The following is a 23004-nucleotide window of genomic DNA, read 5'->3' on the forward strand; positions in this document are numbered from 1 at the left end:
TACACCGGTTCGGGCCTGAATTTTTGGAGTTCGAACCGCATCGATAGCTCAAACGGTCTAGGAGCAGTAGTTCGGCCAAAAAGTGGGTGAAAAGGAATAATAAACTAGAATTGCGGTTCCGAGGAACTGCAAGAGTGGGTTTGATCAGGGGCATGGAACTCGGCCTCATCCAAGGATTCCAACGGTACCTCATTCATGAAAATCGGACATACGGGTCAAAAGTTACATGCACACACCTTCATATACACAGACAGCCCAGCCCAGCCCATTATAGCTCTGCCAGGTGGCTTAGAACTCTTCCAGGTGCAAGCTTAAGCAATTAGAGCTGTGATGTCACAATCGAAATTTGAATTCTGAACATTCCGCCATTCATTTCAATGGGCCCAAAAAACGCCGAAAAACGGGAATACCGCGAAAACGACAAGGGCCAGCGACACGAAAGCAACAAGCAAGTTACACCGGTTCGGGCCTGAATTTTTGGAGTTCGAACCGCATCGATAGCTCAAACGGTCTAGGAGCAGTAGTTCGGCCAAAAAGTGGGTGAAAAGGAATAATAAACTAGAATTGCGGTTCCGAGGAACTGCAAGAGTGGGTTTGATCAGGGGCATGGAACTCGGCCTCATCCAAGGATTCCAACGGTACCTCATTCATGAAAATCGGACATACGGGTCAAAAGTTACATGCACACACCTTCATATACACAGACAGCCCAGCCCAGCCCATTATAGCTCTGCCAGGTGGCTTAGAACTCTTCCAGGTGCAAGCTTAAGCAATTAGAGCTGTGATGTCACAATCGAAATTTGAATTCTGAACATTCCGCCATTCATTTCAATGGGCCCAAAAAACGCAGAAAAACGGGAATACCGCGAAAACGACAAGGGCCAGCGACACGAAATCAACAAGCAAGTTACACCGGTTCGGGCCTGAATTTTTGGAGTTCGAACCGCGTCGATAGCTCAAACGGTCTAGGAGCAGTAGTTCGGCCAAAAAGTGGGTGAACGGGAATAATAAACTAGAATTGCGGTTCCGAGGAACTGCAAGAGTGGGTTTGATCAGGGGCATGGAACTCGGCCTTATCCAAGGATTCCAACGGTACCTCATTTATGAAAATCGGACATACGGGTCAAAAGTTACATGCACACACCTTCATATACACAGACAGCCCAGCCCAGCCCATTATAGCTCTGCCAGGTGGCTTAGAACTCTTCCAGGTGCAAGCTTAAGCAATTAGAGCTGTGATGTCACAATCGAAATTTGAATTCTGAACATTCCGCCATTCATTTCAATGGGCCCAAAAAACGCAGAAAAACGGGAATACCGCGAAAACGACAAGGGCCAGTGACACGAAATCAACAAGCAAGTTACACTGGTTCGGGCCTGAATTTTTGGAGTTCGAACCGCGTCGATAGCTCAAACGGTCTAGGAGCAGTAGTTCGGCCAAAAAGTGGGTGAATAGGAAGATATAATAACTAGAATTGCGGTTCCGAGGAACTGCAAGAGTGGGTTTGATCTGGGGCACGGAACTCGGCCTCATCCAAGGATTCCAACGGTACCTCATTTATGAAAATCGGACATACGGGTCAAAAGTTACATGCATACACCTTCATATACACAGACAGCCCAGCCCAGCCCATTAGAGCTCTGCCAAGTGGCTTAGAACTCTTCCAGGTGCAAGCTTAAGCAATTAGAGCTGTGATGTCACAATCGAAATTTGAATTCTGAACATTCCGCCATTCATTTCAATGGGCCCAAAAAACGCAGAAAAACGGGAATACCGCGAAAACGACAAGGGCCAGCGACACGAAATCAACAAGCAAGTTACACCGGTTCGGGCCTGAATTTTTGGAGTTCGAACCGCGTCGATAGCTCAAACGGTCTAGGAGCAGTAGTTCGGCCAAAAAGTGGGTGAAAAGGAATAATAAATAAATAAATAAAGTAAACTTAAGAAGAACAATAGTGGGCTTGCTGGATCAAACCCACTAATAAGTAAACTTAAGAAGAACAATAGTGGGCTTGCTGGATCAAACCCACTAATAAAGAAATAAAGAAAACTTAAGAAGAACAATAGTGGTCTTGCTGGATCAAACCCACTAATAAAAAAAACTTAAGAAGAACAATAGTGGGCTAGCTCCGCAAGCCCACAGCATGGCTTTCAGCCATGCTGTGGTCTTGCTGGATCAAACCCACTAATAATAAGTAAACTTAAGAAGAACAATAGTGGTCTTGCTGGATCAAACCCACTAATAAAGAAATAAAGAAAACTTAAGAAGAACAATAGTGGGCTTGCTGGATCAAACCCACTAATAAGAAAACTTAAGAAGAACAATAGTGGGCTTGCTGGATCAAACCCACTAATAAGTAAACTTAAGAAGAACAATAGTGGGCTTGCTGGATCAAACCCACTAATAAAGTAAACTTAAGAAGAACAATAGTGGTCTTGCTGGATCAAACCCACTAATAAGTAAACTTAAGAAGAACAATAGTGGGCTTGCGAAGCCATGCTGTGGTCTTGCTGGATCAAACCCACTAACAATAGTGCCCACAGCATGGCTGTGCTGGATCAAACCCACTAATAAATAAAGAAAACTTAAGAAGAACAATAGTGGGCTTGCTGGATCAAACCCACTAATAATAATAATAAGAAAACTTAAGAAGAACAATAGTGGGCTTGCTGGATCAAACCCACTAATAAGAAAACTTAAGAAGAACAATAGTGGGCTTGCTGGATCAAACCCACTAATTAATACTTGGTTAGATTTTATTTTTTGTAGTGTAAGACATTGTCTAAAAATTGGAAATTCTGCTGGTTGTAAATTCGTACGAAACTTGTAAATGTGTAAAACCTTGTAAATTTGTATTTTACGATTGTATTGATTTATTTTTTTACCTTAAATGTAATTTTTTAGCCAGTGGTAAAAGTGTTCACAGGGTTGTAAATTTGTTTTAGATTTAAGCAATAAGCCCCGAGAGGCCGTAGGTTACGCTGATTCTACAACAGAACATAACACATAACTAAGGACTATGGTTGGACTACTGTTTGCACCCTCACCATGACACTCACTTTAGCACCTCACCAGTCCCGGCCCTGTCACTACAAGCGTCTTACTGTATGCTTGATCACCCTCAAGCACATTGGACTTTCTTAATTTAACTTATATAGTGTATTTAGTATTTAGTTTTATTAGTTTTCTTATCTGTCTTATCTTCTACTGTCTTTATTGTACAGTGGAGTTTAGTTATATGTTTATACTTACACTTATGTTTACCATTTCTGCTGTAAGTGCATGTTGTGTGTTATATCTGTATGCTACTGAGACCCTTGAATTTCCCCTTGAGGATCAATAAAGTATCTATCTATCTATCTATCTATCTAGCTGTTGTAGAATCAGCGTAACCTACGGACTCGAGTGGCTTATTGCTTTTCTAAAACTGTTGCTATAAATACCTAACCTGACCCTAGCCAGATGAATTTCGTTCCGCTTAGCTCCGCCTAGCTTCACTCACATCCATCTGGGACCTCTTCCATTGAGAGTGATTTCTGCAACCGATTTTATGGTACAGCCAATCAGGACGCAGGGCGGGAGTTTCATAGATGTGACATAGCGTAGAAGCGACTGTGAGACTGTTATTAGCGTCACGGGTTGGCTTTGATGTGAGTGGTTGAAGTAGCACGTCAATAGATGACGGACAAGTGGCTTATTCAATCATATGCAAGCATTTTTTGATTAGGCCCAGCCTTCTGAAGCAACACTTCAATGGATCGGTTCCAGATGGATGAGTGGAGCTAGGCGGAGCGAAATTCATCTGGCTAGGGTCAGGTTAATAAATACCTGGCAAAGTTTCATAAAGTAAAGGCAAAGCAACGAGAAATGTAACAATTTATTCATAGATAATCATTCTTCCGCCAAGAAATATATTTCCTCTATCTGAATGGTTGCCAAGCAACGTCAAAACGCAGCTACTTTAACTTTTGTATCAAGTTATGGTAGCGCAGTAATATAGAACGGAATGCGGTCAAGGTGTATGTTTGTGCTGGATTTTACAACGGCATCGAACGTGATGCGGCCAATCACAATCAAGGACCGGAACTATCAGTTTTAGAATGAACAGAAGAGCAAAGTGACTCACATATTTCATTTTTTCAGGGAAAGCCAGGGGCTCCTGGGGTCCAGGGCCCAGTTGGGCCAAAGGGTGAACGAGGAGAAAGAGTGAGTATCACAACCTAGACCTTCATTGATCTTTCCATAACTCATGAAAGGAAGGGCTTTTATTCTGATCTTTATTTTCAAGGGACCTTTGGGATATCCAGGTGATAGAGGGTTCAAAGGAGATCCGGTAGGATGAACATGTTTCAAAATATTTTTTTGCTGTTTCATCTATGAAATTTAGAACATTGTCTTAATAAATATATGGGAAAATGTATCATCCATAATAACATTACTGAGTACCCTGGAGTTCTGGGAGTTTATGCACCCTCTGTATGCCCCTGTTTATTATTGCTGCTCAAAATTCAACTCTACAAAATATCAATATAACAAATGAATGACAATTAGATCACTACATTTGACAGGTACCACAAAATTCATTTTTTAAAAGTTAATTTTGTTAAATGTCATGTTGGATTTAACTCATTTTTTTGTACAGGGACAACCAGGAGCTAAGGGCGAGGTAGGAGAGAAAGGCCTCCCGGTAAGATTCTTAAGAACCCTTTGGTATTTGTTCAGTTTGACCCCACACACTTTTGTCTTAAGTGACTTACAACATAATCACAAAATGAATAGAAACTGTATGAATGTGAAGAACAACATTTATAAATATCAAGAATTGCACAGTCTGAAGTTCTTGGTTTAGAGAATCTGACATGTCAATTGCAGGAGCCTCTGTTTGAATTGAAATGGAATAATCCTTATTTTGATTGAATGCCACATTTATTCACATAATTATGTTGCTACTTCAGCTTTTAGCTGTCAATGAACACATTGTGTAATGGACAAAACACATTGTTAGACATATAGATATGTTGATAGATAGAAGACTTTTTTAGTGAGGAAATAGCAATTTGTAAAACCACAATCAGTAGTCTGTAGGTTTTTTTTAGTTACGATAATTCATAAAAGAGTCAACAATAAGTAGCTACTCTGAACACTGTCCTGCACTGTCCACTGTCCTACTGCCCATGGCTACCTCTCACACCCTCTCAGCCTCCATTTTTGGCATACACATGCATGCACTAAGTATACACCCTTCCCTATTTCTGCCCATGCAAATCTCTTAATCAACCGTATATTGTGTTGCCTTTATGGTGGCACTTGCCTCTGTCCTAAATAAAACATTAATAAAGGACTACTTTAGAAAACAACACAGATGTTCATGTCAAATCTAAATCACAACTGTGGAGAAGTACTAACATATCACAGGAAGGACATACGGAAGACAAGTGTGCATCATTGAGAAGATGGACCATGTCCCCATTGCAGTATCAGTAACTTAAGCTTGCTGGTTGAGCTACCACAAAGAGTGGATGGATACAGGTAGCATGAAGTCAGGATCTCTGCATGCCGACATTAAAATATCTGACAATTGAAGACTAGGCAGTAGCCTAGAGACCCACAAGCTATCGGGCATCAGAACTGTAACCAAATGTAAACCATGCAGTCTACAACTATGAAGTTGTATTTTTGTTCTTTCTAAAATATGTCAGTTGTTAGTGTACCCTTCACCTACTGGTGCAATTTCTAAATGGTGCTAGTCAGATATGTTATTTAAAGCACTTTTTGAAAATTAACACTTTTTTTTTTAAAGTGCTATATGAATAATGATTATTATATTATCGTTAACATACAAAATTGTTTAAACCAATTTTACTAAGTGAATGTGGTATCTGTGTATGCCAAAAATCAGTTTGTGATGTTTGTGGTGGTAAAATATGGCAATATATTGGTGGGGTAAGGTATGTGAAAGGATACAGCTTCACTAGCTCCTAGTAACTTTATGCATGTTCTGCTCTCACTGCTTGTTATTTCTCTCTTGCCTGGTATTTGTCCTTGTCTTCTGAAATGTACATTTAAACACAAGCAATGCTCATTTCTTTTTTCAAACGTATAATCACGATTTGGATCACCTCACTAGTAGTACAGTAGTTAGCCTCATACTAAAATTTCCATCACATGCAGTCCATAAACAATCAGTATTTTAGCAATAATATACACCGTGGCTTGGAGAAGACATTGGGTTTAGAACTAAGAACTATGTTTGGGGATTATTCAATCCAATAATGAGACACTGTGATCAGCGAAAAGGAATTAGTGCTGGCTGCAACCAGTGTCGTCAACTCTTTCAAGGAGAAGTTGACTAGTAGTGATTCACAATTGGGAGCTTTTATGATCCAGACTCACCCGACCCGCCAATATGCATTACACATTGATCTGAATAAAATGCAACCCCACCCGTAAATCGCTAATTTTATCAATAGCTTAAGTAACGTGATTGCATCCACGTACATCGGAGTTGGGTAAGATTGGACATTATTGAGATATTGACAGCGCCCCCTGTGGACAGAATTTCAATTCAATTCAATTCGGTGTGCATCCAAAGAATGTCGTAATGATTGTGTGTACCAAGTTTGAATAGGATCAGACCTTGACAAGTTAAGATATACATTATTAGAATCATAGAATCATTATAGGCCACGCCCAAAATGTTAATTCACACGTAACTTTAAACCCGAGCGACAAATCAAAAAACGGAAAAGGCCAATCTGTTTGGCTAGGTCTGTAGATGATGTTTACCTAATTTTGTGGGAATTGGAACAACGGTCTAGGAGGAGTTTTTTGAAAATGGCAGAAAATTGGCCATATGGAAATGGGCGTGACTGGGTCGAATAGATGTAGGAGCTCTTTTCAAAATGGAATGTTTGATACAGACAACAAAGGGTTAAGGCTCTTCCAACAGAATTGGCATTGAGGACCTGCTGGATGTCCTGGAATAAATAATGATGTCATCCAGGTACATAAAGCATATTCTTCCGTTAAGGTCAGCCAAGATGGTTTCCATTAAACACTGGAATGAGGCTTGGGCATTGTGTAACCCAAAGGCATGACCTTAAAGTAGAACAGACCTTCGGAACACACAAAAACAGTTTTTAGTCTTCTGCCATCTCTACCTGCCAATACCCACTATTTAAGTCAATAGTGGAGAAGATGGTAGCTTCTGCTAATGACTCCAGGATCTTGTGGATTGGTTGGTAGTGGGTAGGCATCAGGAAAAGTGATTCAGCCTTCTATAATCTACATAAAATCTAGGCCTGCCCACCTTACGAGGAATGATGACAACTGGAGCCGCATAGGGTGAAGAAGGTTCTATGATATCATTCTCCAGCATGTCTTGGACTAGTTCCTTGACAGTTGCTTGTTTTACTGGAGAGATCCAGTAGGGTTTTTGCTTCACTGGCATCTCATGCATTAGGATAATATTGTGCCGGAGCACAGTGGTTCGCCCCATCTTAGAGGTACACGCATCTCCATTGTTTTGGAGCGGGCTGCTCAACTGACATGTTTCAGCTAGAGCGAGCTGAGCTTGCTGAAGTATTCTTACGCCAGGGTTCTTTCATTTGCCTCGTGGCAGGAAATGAAGATGGAGGCACTGCTGAGAAGAAGGCAAAGGTGTCCGAGGTGGGTGGCCCCTTGACTGGACTTCTTAAATTCGAGAACCAGTATTGGTTTTTCATCACATTTATTTGTACACCAGCACAGGAAAGGAAGTCAAGGCACAATACAATGGGGAAGGCTAGGGATTGAGCAGGTAGGATGACACAAGGTAGAACATAAGGATGGCCTGATAAACAAAGGGTAATTTGGACCCAGCCTAGTAGCTGCTTAGCAGTACCGTCTGCCAGAAACAATGACCCGTGAGTCCACGGATTAAGCAGGGAAGAAGCTCTGATGTCTTTCCACAGGTGCTCGCTCATCAGCATGAAGGAGGCTTCAGTATTTAAGATGGCGGTCCCACTCCAGGTTCCTGTGGTCAAAGGCACCATTAACTGGCGGGGAATAGTTCGAAAGGAGAGCAGCAGAGATCACTATTATCCAGGTCATCATGAGTGACAAGTGAGGCTTTAGGACCTTGTGAAGGCCCAGATCGTGGATTATTTCCTAAGGGCTTCCCCAATTTGTAGTTCTTTTGATTAGGATACTTGTGACAGTTACCTGGAGGATGGCCCACTTCTTTACATCTCCAGCAGAATACTGTGGTCTCATACTCTCTGAGTTAGAGGTTGCCTTACCCCCAGCTTTTTGCCATTGTTCATACTGCTGCTGGCTCTCTTTGTCTTCTCCAGCTGCTGGCCAGGACGCACAAGAGCACCCACTGTGTTGAACCTCCCTCGTAGCTGGCTAGCCATTTGGGGTTAATGTTCTAAAGAATCAACTAAATAACTGTAGCCATTTCCGTGTTCAGAGATTCCAGCCACTTGGTGGTAGGAGCTGCCTCTCTTTGAAGGTTGTCCAAAGTTAAGTCAAATGTTGTCAAGACAGAACTGATTTCTTTGAGGACTTCTGTGTGTTTTTTCTGTAGACGCCATTTTAATGAATCAACAACCTGGGTCCGATTGTAATCCAGATTAGTCTGCATGATTTCCTCACGCACATTGTCTTGTTGGGTCAGAAGCCGGTCCTCCATGGTGTACAGCCGTTGTGTTAGAGCACCCATCTTAATTTTTGATCTTATAGTTTTTGAAGTTTAATCACTCTTCCTTCTATGGATATGTCATCAGGGGTGCCACCGGGTTCTATAGGAGTGGGTTCATGCTTGTCAAAATCCAGCTCCTAAGGTTTAGGTTCGTCCAGTTCACTTGAGTCATCGGCATCCGCGTTGGGTTCAGCAGTGTCACGTTCAGTCTGGACCTGAGCATTGCTGGTCACTTCTCTGCCATCTGATTCCAGGTTCTCATCAGGTTCATTATGGGCTTCAAACAGGGGTATGGTACTGCTCTGCATGATTATGCATTGGCCAGTTGCCAGTATTTGGTTTGAATTAGTTGGATTGGAAAGGGAAGCAAGGGATTGTGTCTTAGGTTCTTTTTTGTAGTGGGTTGTGGTTTTTTTTGTTGTTTTTGTTTCATTTGGCACTTTTGAAATTGCTGTTATTTGTTAAATTCTCCCATATAGAGTGCCATTTTTCTGTAACGATTCTGGTACACTTGGATTAAGTTACTTACATTTTATTATTATTTTCTAGTTATTATTTTGGGGTGCCAGGTAGCACAGGCTACCAATTCACTTTTGTGGTACAGCACAAGCAAACCAAAACGTCACAAGGGACACATCAACATGAACAAGTTGTCCCCTTAAATAACAGCAAATTCATTAAACCCAAACCAAAATGTAAGTTATTTCCTGACCCTAACAAACATGTATTATTTGCTTGAAATCACCCACAGCACATCAAAAACACATTCAAACACTACAACCCAAGTCACTTTCGGCACCAATACCCTTCCATAATTCAATGTCCATGACAAGAGTCCATGACAAAACCTAGTTTTGGCCCTGTTGGCCATCCACAATTTAATTCATAAAAAGTAACTCGGGAATAGACACAGAACATCTGTTTCAAAGTTCATTGGCTGAAGAAAACATTCAGGATGCACAACACAAACTGTTACTAGTGCTGCCACTAACGACTAATTTTCTAACGACTAATCTTTCGACTAATTTTTCGATTAGTCGACTAATCTAAACGACTTTTTTTTTTTTTAAATCAAGTGTTTGTTATTTTGTTGTGTACGTTTTATTTTGAACTCAACTAAAGGGAAAACGTAAAATATATATCACCCTACTTTTGTTAGAAGCTGTATTACTGTAAGTAAACTGTTCAAAAACATTATGTATTAAAAAAAAAACACCCATTTAAAATGCTACCTTCAGATCTACAGTAATGTCAGACCTTTGATAGACTTTATTTGTATGCCAGTGTTGCCATCGACATAGACAACTTCTTTGACCTGAGGCCCGGTCATGGCATAGCCTACACTTTGGGTTCATAGGGCCCACCTACATGAACCCACCCCCATCAAATTATCATTATATCACATCACAATTATTATTGTTATGCTATATTGTTATACATGCACTTCAAAGCAGCCAGTGTTTAAAGTGCTAACATTGTTCACAAAAAGTTTGAAAACATGCACATCAGAGGACTGCTTTACTAATGTAAAATATAATTAGAATAGTTCCATATCTTTTGCATGGTTGCATGATAAATACTTCTCAAAACAAAAGAATATTTACATATTTAATTATGCCACAAGCTTTTGGCCACGTTATTCAAATTTGACTATACAATACTCTAGATAGTGTATTATAGTCTGTGCTCTGTTTTTATGGAAGTTGCATAAATCCACATTGTTCTATTAAATGTAGTTTCATAATTAAATAGCTTTCCAATAGGTTGAATTGGAGATTTGTTACCAACGTTATCAAGTGGTTTCAGTTTCTCTCGCGCATTGAATGAACGCTCATACCACCATTTAATTGTATGCCTCTATGTTTGATGACACCAAATTAGCAAGTATTTCATACTGATTGCAGAAAAGTTTGTTTTCTTTTTCTGTCGGTCCACGGTTCCTTGATCAATTGCGCAGCAAATTATCAGACGAAGCCCCGGGAATAATTTCACTCCGCGGCTCCAGACCAGCAATGTCCACGTTACGGCCGGTGCTGGTCCGCGCGGCCCATATAGTTTGAGAAACGCTGGACTTTGAAAGGCGACAGGAGTTGAGGACTTTGCAAATGAGCCTAACATCAGCATGTTCAAAACAAGTAGGCTACAGGCACTTTGCGCGTCTTACCACATAGGTTACTTCACTTTATCAGTTGGCTTGAACGCTAAAAAAATATGCGTCGTGACTTATTGACCATGGGAAATGACGCGCACCTTGATTGATCACGGGCGGCGGCATGTTCGGTTTAAAGTTTTTTGTATGAATGAATTACAGTAATGACACGCCGTTGCGTTGTCAACATGAGACACTTCACTTCATTTATTTCAATTTCCACAATAGGCTACTATATTAGTCAGAGTCTGGACTAGCGTAACCTAGCTTAGCTCCCCCCACTTTGCTCTGCCTAATAATTAATTGCGCTGAAAGCAGGCAGGCACGCAGCTTTGCTGCTGGCATTAACACTTGTGTGCATAGTGGGGTTTAAAACATGCCAAAGTCTTAGTAGCCTGTTTAACATCCAAAGACAGTCATTGTACTTTTCAAGAGTTAATAACATAGAGTTAATATAACATTACAGCCATGTGAGACCAAAAATAAATAGGCGGTCAATAGTAAAACGACTCTTCGACTAAAAAAAATTGCCGTCGACTCATTTTCATGGTCGATTAGGTCGACTAAGTCGACTAATCACGGCAGCACTAACTGTTACCTTTTAGGTTCAGCTGTATAGTGTATTGTGCGCAACCAGTTCAGCATCAGCGATTGTCAGCACGTGATATGCGTGAGTACGTTTGTTTATATTAGCAGGTCCCAATGCTGGGTTGAGTGAGCAACGAAAATCAGTATAAATGCAATGCAGTCAATTGTAAATCTTCCGATTTAGTCAATGTAAGTGCAGTGTGTGTTGAGTGGTGTACCGGGGATGGCAAGTTAGCTCCAGCGGTAGCGTGACTGCTGGCGTTACCTTCAGAAGCCAGGGAATTCAGTAGGCTGCTCTATACCCAAACAAGATTAGACTGCAGCTGGGATAAAGCACACCGGCTGCTCCGTGTCCCAAACCGGACTAAGCAGGACATCGGTTGTGCTTGGACAGGAGAGAGTCTGGCAGTTCTGTGGTGAGTAGGCTTAGGCCCTGTTTACACACTCACAGGTGAAAAAGACAAAATACAAAATAGTGGGGAGCCAATAACACAAATAGTGGGGAGCCAATAACACTCGAAGATACACAACTGAAAGAAGTGGATGCCTTTACCTACTTGGGCAGCATCATCAACAAAGAGGGAGGGACACGCATACAGACGTCAAAGCTAGAATAGGAACGGCAAGGCCAGCCTTCCTAAAACTGAAGAATATATGGTGCTCACAGGAGGTAAAACAACAAACAAAAATAAGAATCTTCAATTCAAACGTAAAATCAGTCCTGTTATATGGAGCCGAGACCTGGAGAACCACCATCTCCACAACAAAGTACAAACCTTCATAAATGGAGCATGAGAAGAAATCTGGAAATCCATTGGCCAGACAAGATCACAAATGAAGACCTGTGGAGGAGGACAAAGCAAATACACAGCTAGAGACGAAATTGGACAAAGAAGATGAAGATGGATTGGACACACCCTCCATAAACCAATGTCGAATACCACCAAAAAGGGTCTGACGTGGAACCCCCAGGGGTAGAGAAAGAGAGGTCGGCCTACAAACATCTGGCAGAGGGAGCTTCAGACAGACATCAAAAAGATGGGATATACCTGGGCAGAGATAGAAAAGAAAGCCTGCGACCGAGTTCTCTGGAGATCCTTTGTCGACGGCCTATACCCCCCAAGGGGTGTCAAGGCATAAGGAGGGATTGACATGTCCCTGTGTGCGGATATAAAGGGTAGAGGCTTCCAGTTAGGCTATCATTCATAACTTTTTTTTTACTGTTTAGTCTGTGCATCGGCGCAGGCTACGACGATGCAAACTAGTGACAGCTGTTGTACTGTAAGCTTATGCTCCTGTCTCTAAATAGGCAGCGTAGACTAGGTCTACTTGCTATGTCGCTTTATTTTCTGTAATAAATGCACCCTGTAGCCTAGGCTACTTCAGCAGACCCAGACCGGTTGTGGCATCAGTTTCGGTTTTAAAACGCAACAGTGTAGCTTGAGCGGGAGAGTGCCTGTTGCAGGATATTTAATTTGTAGCGTATAGGGCATGACAGACAAGCTCCCATTGTGGGCGCACTCGGACCAGCGGCATCTTTAGTAGGATTTATTTTTATTTTCCCCAGTAATCAGTACAAATAAGCATCATTAAATACAACAATTTAGCTAGACAGATTTGGCCATTACCAAACTATGGAACTTCAGTATAACGTAGCCATTTATCTCACCTAGTTGTAGGAAATGTGTTTGTATTACAAGTGATAGAATTATGGTGTGACTTATGTTTAGTTGATGTTGACATGTAAAATTAAGCTTGCCGGACTTAGTTATACAGTCAGCCACGGGCAGCTTGACTGTGACTACATCCGTGACAATCCTGTTAGTAAACTGGAAATAGCAAAAAATAAGAGTCGGGCTGCACAATTAATTGAATTTTATTCACAATCACGATTTTGGCTTCCCACGATCAAGTTTGCTAGATTGTGCAATATTAAAAATGCATTCTCTACCCATAGAACATTCCGCTACAAAAATCAAGTGCTCCTGAAACCTGTCTGACCATGCACCTGCACGTAGCCTACCAAAAACAGCTGTTCCCTGCACTGCTCAGCCTGAAGTTTCCTGGATGCACTGTGGACAAGTAGCATTATGTTAAAAGACTATACAAAAAAACTACGGTCAAAAAGTGTGTCACAGCAGAAGGCGAAGAGCTTCGAAGCGTATCACCCGTTGTTTGGATTCGGATGTCAGATAGTGAAGTTAACCAAGAACAAGTCATAAGCAAAGCAGGGCTCTCAACTCATACGTGAAACACATTTCACACAACGGTCACACCACACACGTTAACTTTTAGTCCTTGTTTGCTTCCTCCGATGTAGCCTAAGGCAATAATAATAAGAGTTGAGCTGGATTTTGTTTAGGGCCTATGTAATTTACAGACTACATGTGTGCAACCTATGATGTGTTTTAAGACACAACACCCAAAACGAATGAGCAATAATTCAAATGTAGCTTGCACGTCAGTGTTTTAGGCTAGGCCACTTCAACCATCAAATAACCAAACGACTAAACTCATGGACAAGAAGCAGAGCCGGAGTGGCTAATCGTTTATATAGGCTTGTTTTTGACGTTCATTTGCTGCGCCCCAGTGGCACTTCAGCAGCTGAGCTGTGCGGTTGCAGTCCCTCACTCGCAGTCTCCCAAAATTATTAACAAAGTAGCACACACAAAAACTCGTTCACAGCCAAGTCTATAATTGCACTAAGTTAGGGGAGGAAAGTTAAGGGAAGAATTTGGGTGAGCCAGATAGCAAGTCCAATATATTTAGGCAAACAAATATTGCAGGGTTCCCACTCTAAGTCAAATGTAAAATTCCATGACTTTTCCCTGACAAAAAACCTGAATGTCCATGACCTACTATATATAGAATGGCTTCCGACCAATGATTTCAGAGCAGCCGCGAAGCGTTCAAGAATCTTTTAGTTTTTTAAAGCGGGAGAGGACTAAATGGGCGTTGCATAAACAAAGTTGGGCTACTCAAGCAAGCGGCCAAGCTTATAACCAGATACAGGCTTACACAAATTCTGCGTGAAATATTTGTATATTGGAAAGTACATTTTCAAAACTGCTGATACTCCATGACCAAAAATGATAAAATTCCCTGACTTTCCATGTCTCAAATACTTTCCGAAATTCCACAGTATTCCAGAAATTCCATGACCAGTGGGATCCCTGATATTGTCACTAAAATTAATGAACAATCGTGATCAATAATCGTGATCTCAATATTGATCAAAATAATCACAGTTTTGGGAAGGTTACTTTCAAAACGTATTCTGTTACAGAATACAGAATACATGCCCAAAAATGTAATTTGTAACGTATTCCGTTACGTTACTCAATCTGAGTAATGTATTCTGAATACTTGGATTACTTCCGCATTGAATTGCATTTTATAAGTGTAGGAATGCGGCCATCAAATCCTGCTTACTAAACAGGCCTATTCTGGTGTGTTCTTCTGTTCCAAATGGCCTGATACAACTATAAAATAGCAAGGTGACCACTAAAACTACAGCAGGTGACTAGGCTAATTAAAAAAAAAATACAAAAAAAAGGCTACTTTAAAGGCGTAGCCAGAAATTATAATTAAGGTGTGCCTGTGAGATTTTTCGGTGGCATCAACCCAGTACAAGTGAAGGGCGCATATGACCGATGGAACGCAAATGACCTGCAAATGTAAACACTATAGGCTACTGTATATCAGTGCTCTCAAAATTAACGTGATCGCGTAATGACAATCAAAAACCGCACGTTAAAATATGCTACTCGCAAGAATCATTTTTCAGAGGCTGCACCATAATTCATTTTAAATAGTCTGAGCTATTAATATTTGGGAAAATATCCTTTGAATAGACATCAGGAACCACGATCAGTGAGGAACAGGAGTTACCTCCACTTACTTACCTCACTTACTCACTTACCTCCTAATTTGCTGTGCAAACAGTCATTTCAGGGTCTCCGATGACGCGTCCATAATGCGCGCTGGCTGCGTTTTGACGGGTGCAATGTGAGGCTAGTGGAAGACGGCGGGGCTTGAATTTAAACATGGAAACGATTTCATCATAGAGTGAATAAACTTATGAAACAGAGAAGTATCGTCATGTAATCCATTGATTTCAACAATGTAACTGTAACATTGTTGTTCCCACCAGTACGCTGCTTTCCTAACAACAAGCCTTGGATAACCAACAATGTCAAGACCCTTCTTAATAGGAAAAAGATGGTGTTCAGAAAGGGGGGACATGGCAGAGCTGAGGTGCGTGCAAGGGGAACTCAAAGTCAAGCTGAAAGAGGCTGAGGAGGACTACAGAAGGAAGGTGGAACAGAAGTTGCAGGAAAACAACATGAAGGAGGCATGGGACGGCATGAAGACTATCACTGGCCTGAAGAAGAGCCACAGCTCTGTGGAGGGGGACCTGGACAGGGCGAACCAGTTGAACCACTTCTACAACAGGTTTGACTGCCCTGCTCCAGCTCCAATGGCAGTGGCACTGCTCTTGTTTGCATGCCTTCCCTACCCCTAGTGCCTGTTGAGGTGTCCACGACTCTGGCAGCCTTGACAGGGACATCAAGGAGGTGGTCATCCCCCAGCCCCCACACCCCCTCAATACCAGTGCAACACTCACCTCCACCATCACAGGCTATCGTACCCCCACCCTTACTGGATATTGCACCCCTCCCCCACATGGCGATCACGACAATGACCTCAGTCAACAGCCATCAGACACACAGATCCCAGATGCACCCCTCCCCCTCCCCTCCCCTCGCCTCACACCCCCCATCATCACAGCAAATCAAGTAAGAGCTTAACTAAAGAAACTTCACCCCAATAAGGCAGCGGGGCCTGACAGACTGTGTCCAAGGCTACTCAAGGCCTGTGCTACTGAACAAGGGGAGCCACTGAAGCATGTTCTTTGATTTCTCAAGTCAACACCATCCAACCCCTCAGACTGGGAGACAAACTCTTGCAGATGGGTGTGGACGCTCACCTGGTAACCTGGATTACAGATTACCTGACCGAGCGACCACAGTTCGTCAGACTGAAGAACTTTCTCTCTGACACTGTGATCAGCAGCACCGGAGCGCCACAGGGAACTGTGCTCTCTCCAGTCCTGTTCACCTTGTACACATCTGACTTCTGCTACAACACCGAGTCATGCCACATGCAGAAGTTTTCTGACGATACTGCAATTGTGGGGTGTATCAGGGACGAGCAAGAGGATGAGTACAGGAGCCTGGTGGAAGACTTTGTGCAATGGTGCAAACTCAATCACCTTCAACTCAACACTTCAAAGATCAAGGAGATGGTGGTGGATTTCCGCAGGTCTAAGCCCACTCTGCTACCAGTCTCCATTGATGGGGTCAATGTGGAGGTGGTAAGCACCTACAAGTATCTGGGTCTCCACCTGGACAATAAACTGGACTGGTCAGCCAACACTGACGCACTCTACAAGAAAGGGCAGAGCAGGCTGTACTTCCTGAAGAGGCTGCGGTCCTTCAATGTGTGCAGCAAGCTCCTCAGGATATTCTACCAGTCTGTTGTTGCCAGTGTCCTCTTCTATGCAGTGGTATGCTGGGGAGGAAGCACAAAGAAGAAGGATGCGAGGTGACTTGACAGGCTGGTAAGGAAAGCTGGCTCTGTAGTGGGAGCTGAACTGGAGTGCATCACTTCAATATCTGACAAAAGGACCCTGACAAACTGATCAACATCTTGGACAATGAGTGTCATCCACTCCACAGCACTATTGTAAAGCAGAAGAGCCTGATCAGCTGGAGACTTCGCTAACTGCCTTGCACAACAGACAGACTGAGGAAGTCATTTGTCCCCAGGGCCATTTAACTGTTCAATGCTTCACTTAAGGGAAGAGGAGAGATAGACTTCTCCGCATAGTCTGTTTGCCTCTTCACCCCCTCCATGTTTGGATACTGTCTGTCCACTAGCCACTTTTTACCACTGTCTTTCTGCCTCACTGTTTGCGTGCTATATTAGCACATATGCATAACCCCTCCCTCCATGCCACAGCCGAATTGTGGCCACACTTATACCTTTTCTTAATATAGTTATAGATATATATATAGATATAGTTTTTTCTATAGTTTTTTTTTATATTACCTCGCCTACTCGCTGATATGTCCATATTTATTTTATGCTGGCCTCTAGACTTTATTCTTGCACTGTTGCACTGTTGGACTTACTCATTTGCACCATCACCATGACACTCACTCTCACAGAGCACCTTACCTTACCTTACTATGCACAGAGAATCACAGGCTCAGTCCCTGCCTCAGTCATTGCAAGCGCCTCTTGATTAATCACCCACTATGTGGATACTGTTTTTAGAATTGATTTAGATTAAGTGTTATTTAGTATAATTTGTATTTTAGTATATTTAGTATATTCTTTATCTTCTACTGTCCTTATTGCTTAGTTGTGTTTTTTATATTATAAGATAAGATAAGATAAGATAATCCTTTAATTGTCTCCCAAGGAGAAAGAAAGGAAAAGAGACTTACAGACAACCCCCCCCCCTCCCCCATACATCTTCAGTAGGACATGCAGCAAATACACATACACACATACACACTCCTTGGGCATGCTTCCCTGCACCATACCTGTTTGAGCTCATGTGGGGAAAGCACAACCACTATGTACAGCCATTTATCGCTGTAACATACAGTCTTATCATCCTAGTACGCACTAATGCTAAATACATAAAATAAATAAGTACAACAACAAGGATAACCTTTTCTAATGGGAACCCACCGTTTTTAAGAATAGTTACATTGTCCTTGTGTAATGTACAAAACTGTATAAAAAAGTAGTCAGTAAAACATCTCCAGTAGTTCTAAAGTGCCTTGTGCTCTATTGGGGTGGTGTTTATTGTACAATCTAACTGCAGTGGGTAGGAAAGACCGGCGATGTCTCTCCTTTATACTAGAGAGGCACCGATATGGAATTTTAGGGCCGATAACGATAACCAATATTTATTGGTTTGTTATGGCCGATACCGATACGATAACCGATAATATTACTCTTGAAAAAAAATTGTGAAAAGTGATTTGGGGAAAGCATTTAATAAGCATAATTTTATTGCAGTAATTTTACCTACCACCAAATGATGGACAGAACTCATAATAGTCCTCAATAGTACGGCAGTCAACAACATAACAGTAGCCTAACCCTACAGTATGTGTGGTTCTTTTAAGTGAACCTGACGTCAGGACTAAATTTAGGACTTAACGCTCATAAACGGTTCAGCTTGGAATAAGCTACAGCAGGGATTCCCAACCTGTGGTACGCGTACCCCCGGTGGTACGCGAGCTGCCACTAGGGGGTACGCGAGATGAAAAGGGCAATGGCGGAAAGGAGTTAAAAATGATTAATTTGTTAAATTAATTATTAAAGCGATCGAAGAGGAGAAGCGAGAGAAACAGAGCAGGACACAATGGAATGGGATGGGGGGCAGACTAATGAAGGTGGAGATGGAGCGCAGGGGGATAAAAGAAAGAACGAGACAGAAAAGACTGCGTGAAGAAAACGAAAGTATGATGAGGCATATAGCCCTAGGCTTCACGTGGATTGGGAGACAGACTGCTCAAAGCCACAGTGCGTGGTCTGCAGTGAGATGCTACCTAACCATTCTAATGTGGTTCTCCACACTGTTTTTTTTAATGTGAGAGCTCATAGACCAGTTGCACATTTTGATTATGTTATCATGTAGGGCGGCTAATTAAACAACGATGCCTGGAATGCGTCAATAGAAAAAGTTACTTTTTTATGTGTTGGATGGTGGGGGTACGCGAGCCGAGGAAAAAAGTTTGGGAACCGCTGAGCTACAGTATAGCGACCAAATTAGAGTTTGTGAGGGAAACTTAGGTTTAGTTTCAACTGCGGGTAACTGAATAACTCCTCAGACTGTATCTTATGTCCGTCTACTCTGTTGCGCACAACCTGCTGCAGCAGAAATGAAAGGAGTTAGCCTCGAAGGTTTTAATAACTTATTATGATGACCTGTCTGGAACTGAAGCATGAATGGTTAGCATATTTCTAGGTAATAATACAAAACCCAAGCTAAAGTAATGCAAATATAATACTAAAACACAACTTAGAACTAGGCCTACTTATGTACTCGTCCCACTAACGAGTTTGTTTATTTGTTTCCCCGACCAGCGCGGTAAAGTGCAAACACACCAGCACAAGACGGCTTTAGATAGGGCTGAGCTCCGCTCTGTTAAGGTTAAATGGCGGATCACGAGAGGATTTTGAGATGCACATATTCCCAAATGAACGCATATCCACAGATTTGGTTAGAGTGGTGAAATACATTCACACCGCTGACATTATATTGAGGAAAAAGTATAGCCAACCAAGCTCAAGTAGCTCAGTGTAGCCAGACGGACCTTACGTAGGCCTAAATTAGGACTTTAAAAAATATCGGCGCAAATTATCGGCCAGAATTCTGTTATCGGACCGATAATAATATTTTCATTTTTTCACTTATCGGCTAATAATATATCGGCCGCCGATATATCGTGCATCCCTACTTTATACACACAGGGTGTAGCAGCCTGTCACTGAAACAGCTGGTCAGCGTTGTCAGAGTGACATGCATTGGGTGACGCTCGTGACCCTGCATAGATGTCAGTTTCGCTACCATCCTGCTCTCTCCCACTATCTCTATTGGATCCAGCTTGCATCCCAGAACAGCACTAGCCCTCTTAATGAGTTTATTCAACTTCCTCCTGTCGGCAGCTGAGATGCCACTCCCCCAACATACTACTGTATAAAAAATGGCTGATGCCACCACTGAATTGTAAAATGTTCTCAAAAGCTCCCCCTGAACCCCAAAAGATCTGAGTCGCCTCAGCAGATACAGCCTACCCATGCCCCTTTTATAGAGTACAGCCGTGTTGTTAGATACTTTTTTTCTGCAGTGAATGTGTGTGTTATGTCTGTATGCTACTAAGACCTTGAATTTCCCCTGGGTATCAATAAAGTATCTATCTATCTATCTATCTATCTATCTATCTGTATTCTAAATACCAGCTATTTAAATTGTAACTGTAACGGAATACAGTTACTCATAATTTGTATTCTGAATACGTAACGCCGGTACATGTATTCTGTTACTCCCCAACACTGTAATCGTGATTATCATTTTGGCCATAATCGTGCAGCCCTAGTGTAATGGTCACCTAAATCCTACGAACACACAGATAACTTACACTAACCTTATTCTGTGCCTTTTATTCACGTTTGTTTAAAGACTTAGTAAGTATAAGCCCCACTTCAATGCAGCTCCATAGGTTTCCATTATATCCAAACAGTCATCTTTCCCCTGAAAAAGGGCATGTACATGCAGCACATACAACGTTAGTGCGTGGTGGGTGGGAAGAATATTCAAATGTTTTGGCCGATGATGTAGACGGCCCTGCCGATTTTTAACAGCTTAGTCGGAGACACAGCGTGGATTTTTTTTTTTTTTTTACGTTTGTATTAGGGGTGTAAAGATTAACCGATACGTATCGGTATCCGTTTTTAACGTGTAAGGTACGGCTACATCGATATGTGAAGCCCCGTATCGGAATAAAACTGAAATGAATATCGATTTACTTGTTACGAATTGGTTCACAACCTTTTCTGCTCGCTCAGACTCTCATTTACGTTGCAAGCAGCGCGTTCATCCCGTTTTGGGCTACATTCATTGCCCAAAGTTGTCAAAGGACTTCATTACCCATACATCTACTGCAACTTAAGCACGTGACAACTCACACTCGGTCGTTTGTTTGACAGTTTTTACTCTTTTGTTTTTCAAAATCCAGAGCGAAATTAAACACTTACTATAGCATTCCTAAATGGCAACGATAGTCTGTAGAGTAGCCTTACGTTTGATGAAGGGATTTCCTTAATGTTAAAGAATAATTTGGCCCTTGCTGCTAAAACGATGCACGAATTATTATTATTTTGTTCATATTCACTCAGACTTGGAACAAAATAGGCCCAGTTCATTGATATGTAGGCCTATTTTATTATTGTAGGCTTTATGAGAAAAGGCCAAGATTGCCTTTAAGCACTGTTTTATTTTATTTCGGTATTGTCTTACCTCAACAATAGGCAGTCCCTCCAGGAATTCGCGATGTTGCGATCGCAACAATTAACGCAAATTCAGCAAATCCTCGTGAATTCTGGGCGACCTCGCAATTTTGTCCAAACACTGCAACTTTTTCGCAAATTTGACCAATCATCATGGTTTCCCCATGAAATTTCACCTACCACAACAGCCCCTCGCGCAGAATATTGACCTAGGCCACACTCACTTCTGCAGACACCAGAGACTGCCCTATAACTTGTTCACTCCTCTGCAGTTTTGATGACAATAAATAGAAGGCTAACGTTAATGATCTGCTTTACTTGCATCTGTCATCTCAACCTAGTGTTGCTAACCTGCCTAAGCTATGAAAGTAAGTTAATTAAGGCCTACTTGGTTTACTGACATTTGAGTAGGCTACAATATGCATGGCAAACGTTTACACCTGGAGATGTCCTTTTATCTCGTGTCATGTTTGCTAGCTTGTGGGCTCAGTTTGTGTAGTGCAGTGCTACCAAAATCATAGAAATTAATAGCATTGTAAGGCATTTACCTCTTCTATGATCCAGGAATGATTTCATACGAGTTATTTTTTAACATTTATTTTAACTAATGACATAGAAAACATCCCGAATTCTATCCACATATCGTGATGCACTATGCAAAAAGTTATTTCCAGTCGTAGCTGAACACAGTGAGATGCAAGCGTTCCAATCCACTTAAATATGTTATTACGCTACTCTCACGTCCTTAAAGTGGCAGGCAGTCAATTAGACTTACACACCACCAATGTAATAACATTAAAGAAAAGTGTAGTCTAATAGTTTAAATCAATATGAAATTACTAGATACTTAGTTGGCTATTAGTAATTATGCAAGTCACAGAATATGAATAATTAAAAAGATATGAACTTAATATGAACTAGAAAAGCATTTCCTGAAGGAAATACAGTGCATGAAAATGCAAAAAATATGATGTAAAATATCATACAGAGTAAAAACAAACTATATTGGTTGCTAGGTAGATGAGGTTTAATATAGTTGGAGTGACTGAACAGTTAAATAGGTGGATAGTTTATATGGTTAAATGATTTGCTTGGTAGATAAGGTTTAATATAGTTGGAATGATTGAACGGTTAAATAGGTGGATAATACTTAACTTAGTTAACTTAGCTAATGTTTTCATTTTTAGTAGTTATGCTAACTAGCATGTTAGCAATGCTAACATGCTAACTATGTTAACCATGTGACTTAGCTAACCTAGCTAATCATTTTTTTAGCAGTTTTGCTAACTATGCTAACTAGCATGCTAACATGCTAGCATGCTAACCATTTTACTTAGCTAACTTAGCTAATCATTTTTAACAGTTTTGCTAAAAATGCTAACTAGCATGTTAACATGCTAGCATGCTAACTATGCTAACCATGTGACTTAGCTAACTTAGCTAATCATTTTTAGTAGTTTTGCTAAAAATGTTAACTAGCATGCTAA

The 23004-nt window shown here is 41.4% G+C and overlaps 1 protein-coding gene across 7 annotated transcripts in view; it reads left to right on the top strand.

Annotated features, from left to right (window-relative positions):
* The window catches only part of emid1 (EMI domain containing 1), a 195222-nt gene that overhangs the window by 155167 nt on the left and 17051 nt on the right, over positions 1-23004 (top strand). For all 7 annotated transcript variants that reach the window (XR_012983739.1, XM_076271405.1, XM_076271404.1 and 4 more), the window contains 3 exons: positions 4146-4208; positions 4291-4335; positions 4645-4689. Coding sequence is in view for 6 of the 7 variants with exons in the window: in XM_076271405.1 (XP_076127520.1) it covers positions 4146-4208; positions 4291-4335; positions 4645-4689 (153 nt within the window). In the remaining variant the exon portion in view is untranslated. The remainder of the gene's footprint in view (positions 1-4145; positions 4209-4290; positions 4336-4644; positions 4690-23004) is intronic.

Source organism: Alosa pseudoharengus, unplaced genomic scaffold (genome assembly GCF_046254945.1).
Source record: "Alosa pseudoharengus isolate Yale_2024_CS ecotype anadromous, Long Island Sound unplaced genomic scaffold, YU_APseudo_1.1 YU_APseudo_1.1_scf_6, whole genome shotgun sequence".
NCBI classification, from domain to species: domain Eukaryota; kingdom Metazoa; phylum Chordata; class Actinopteri; order Clupeiformes; family Clupeidae; genus Alosa; species Alosa pseudoharengus.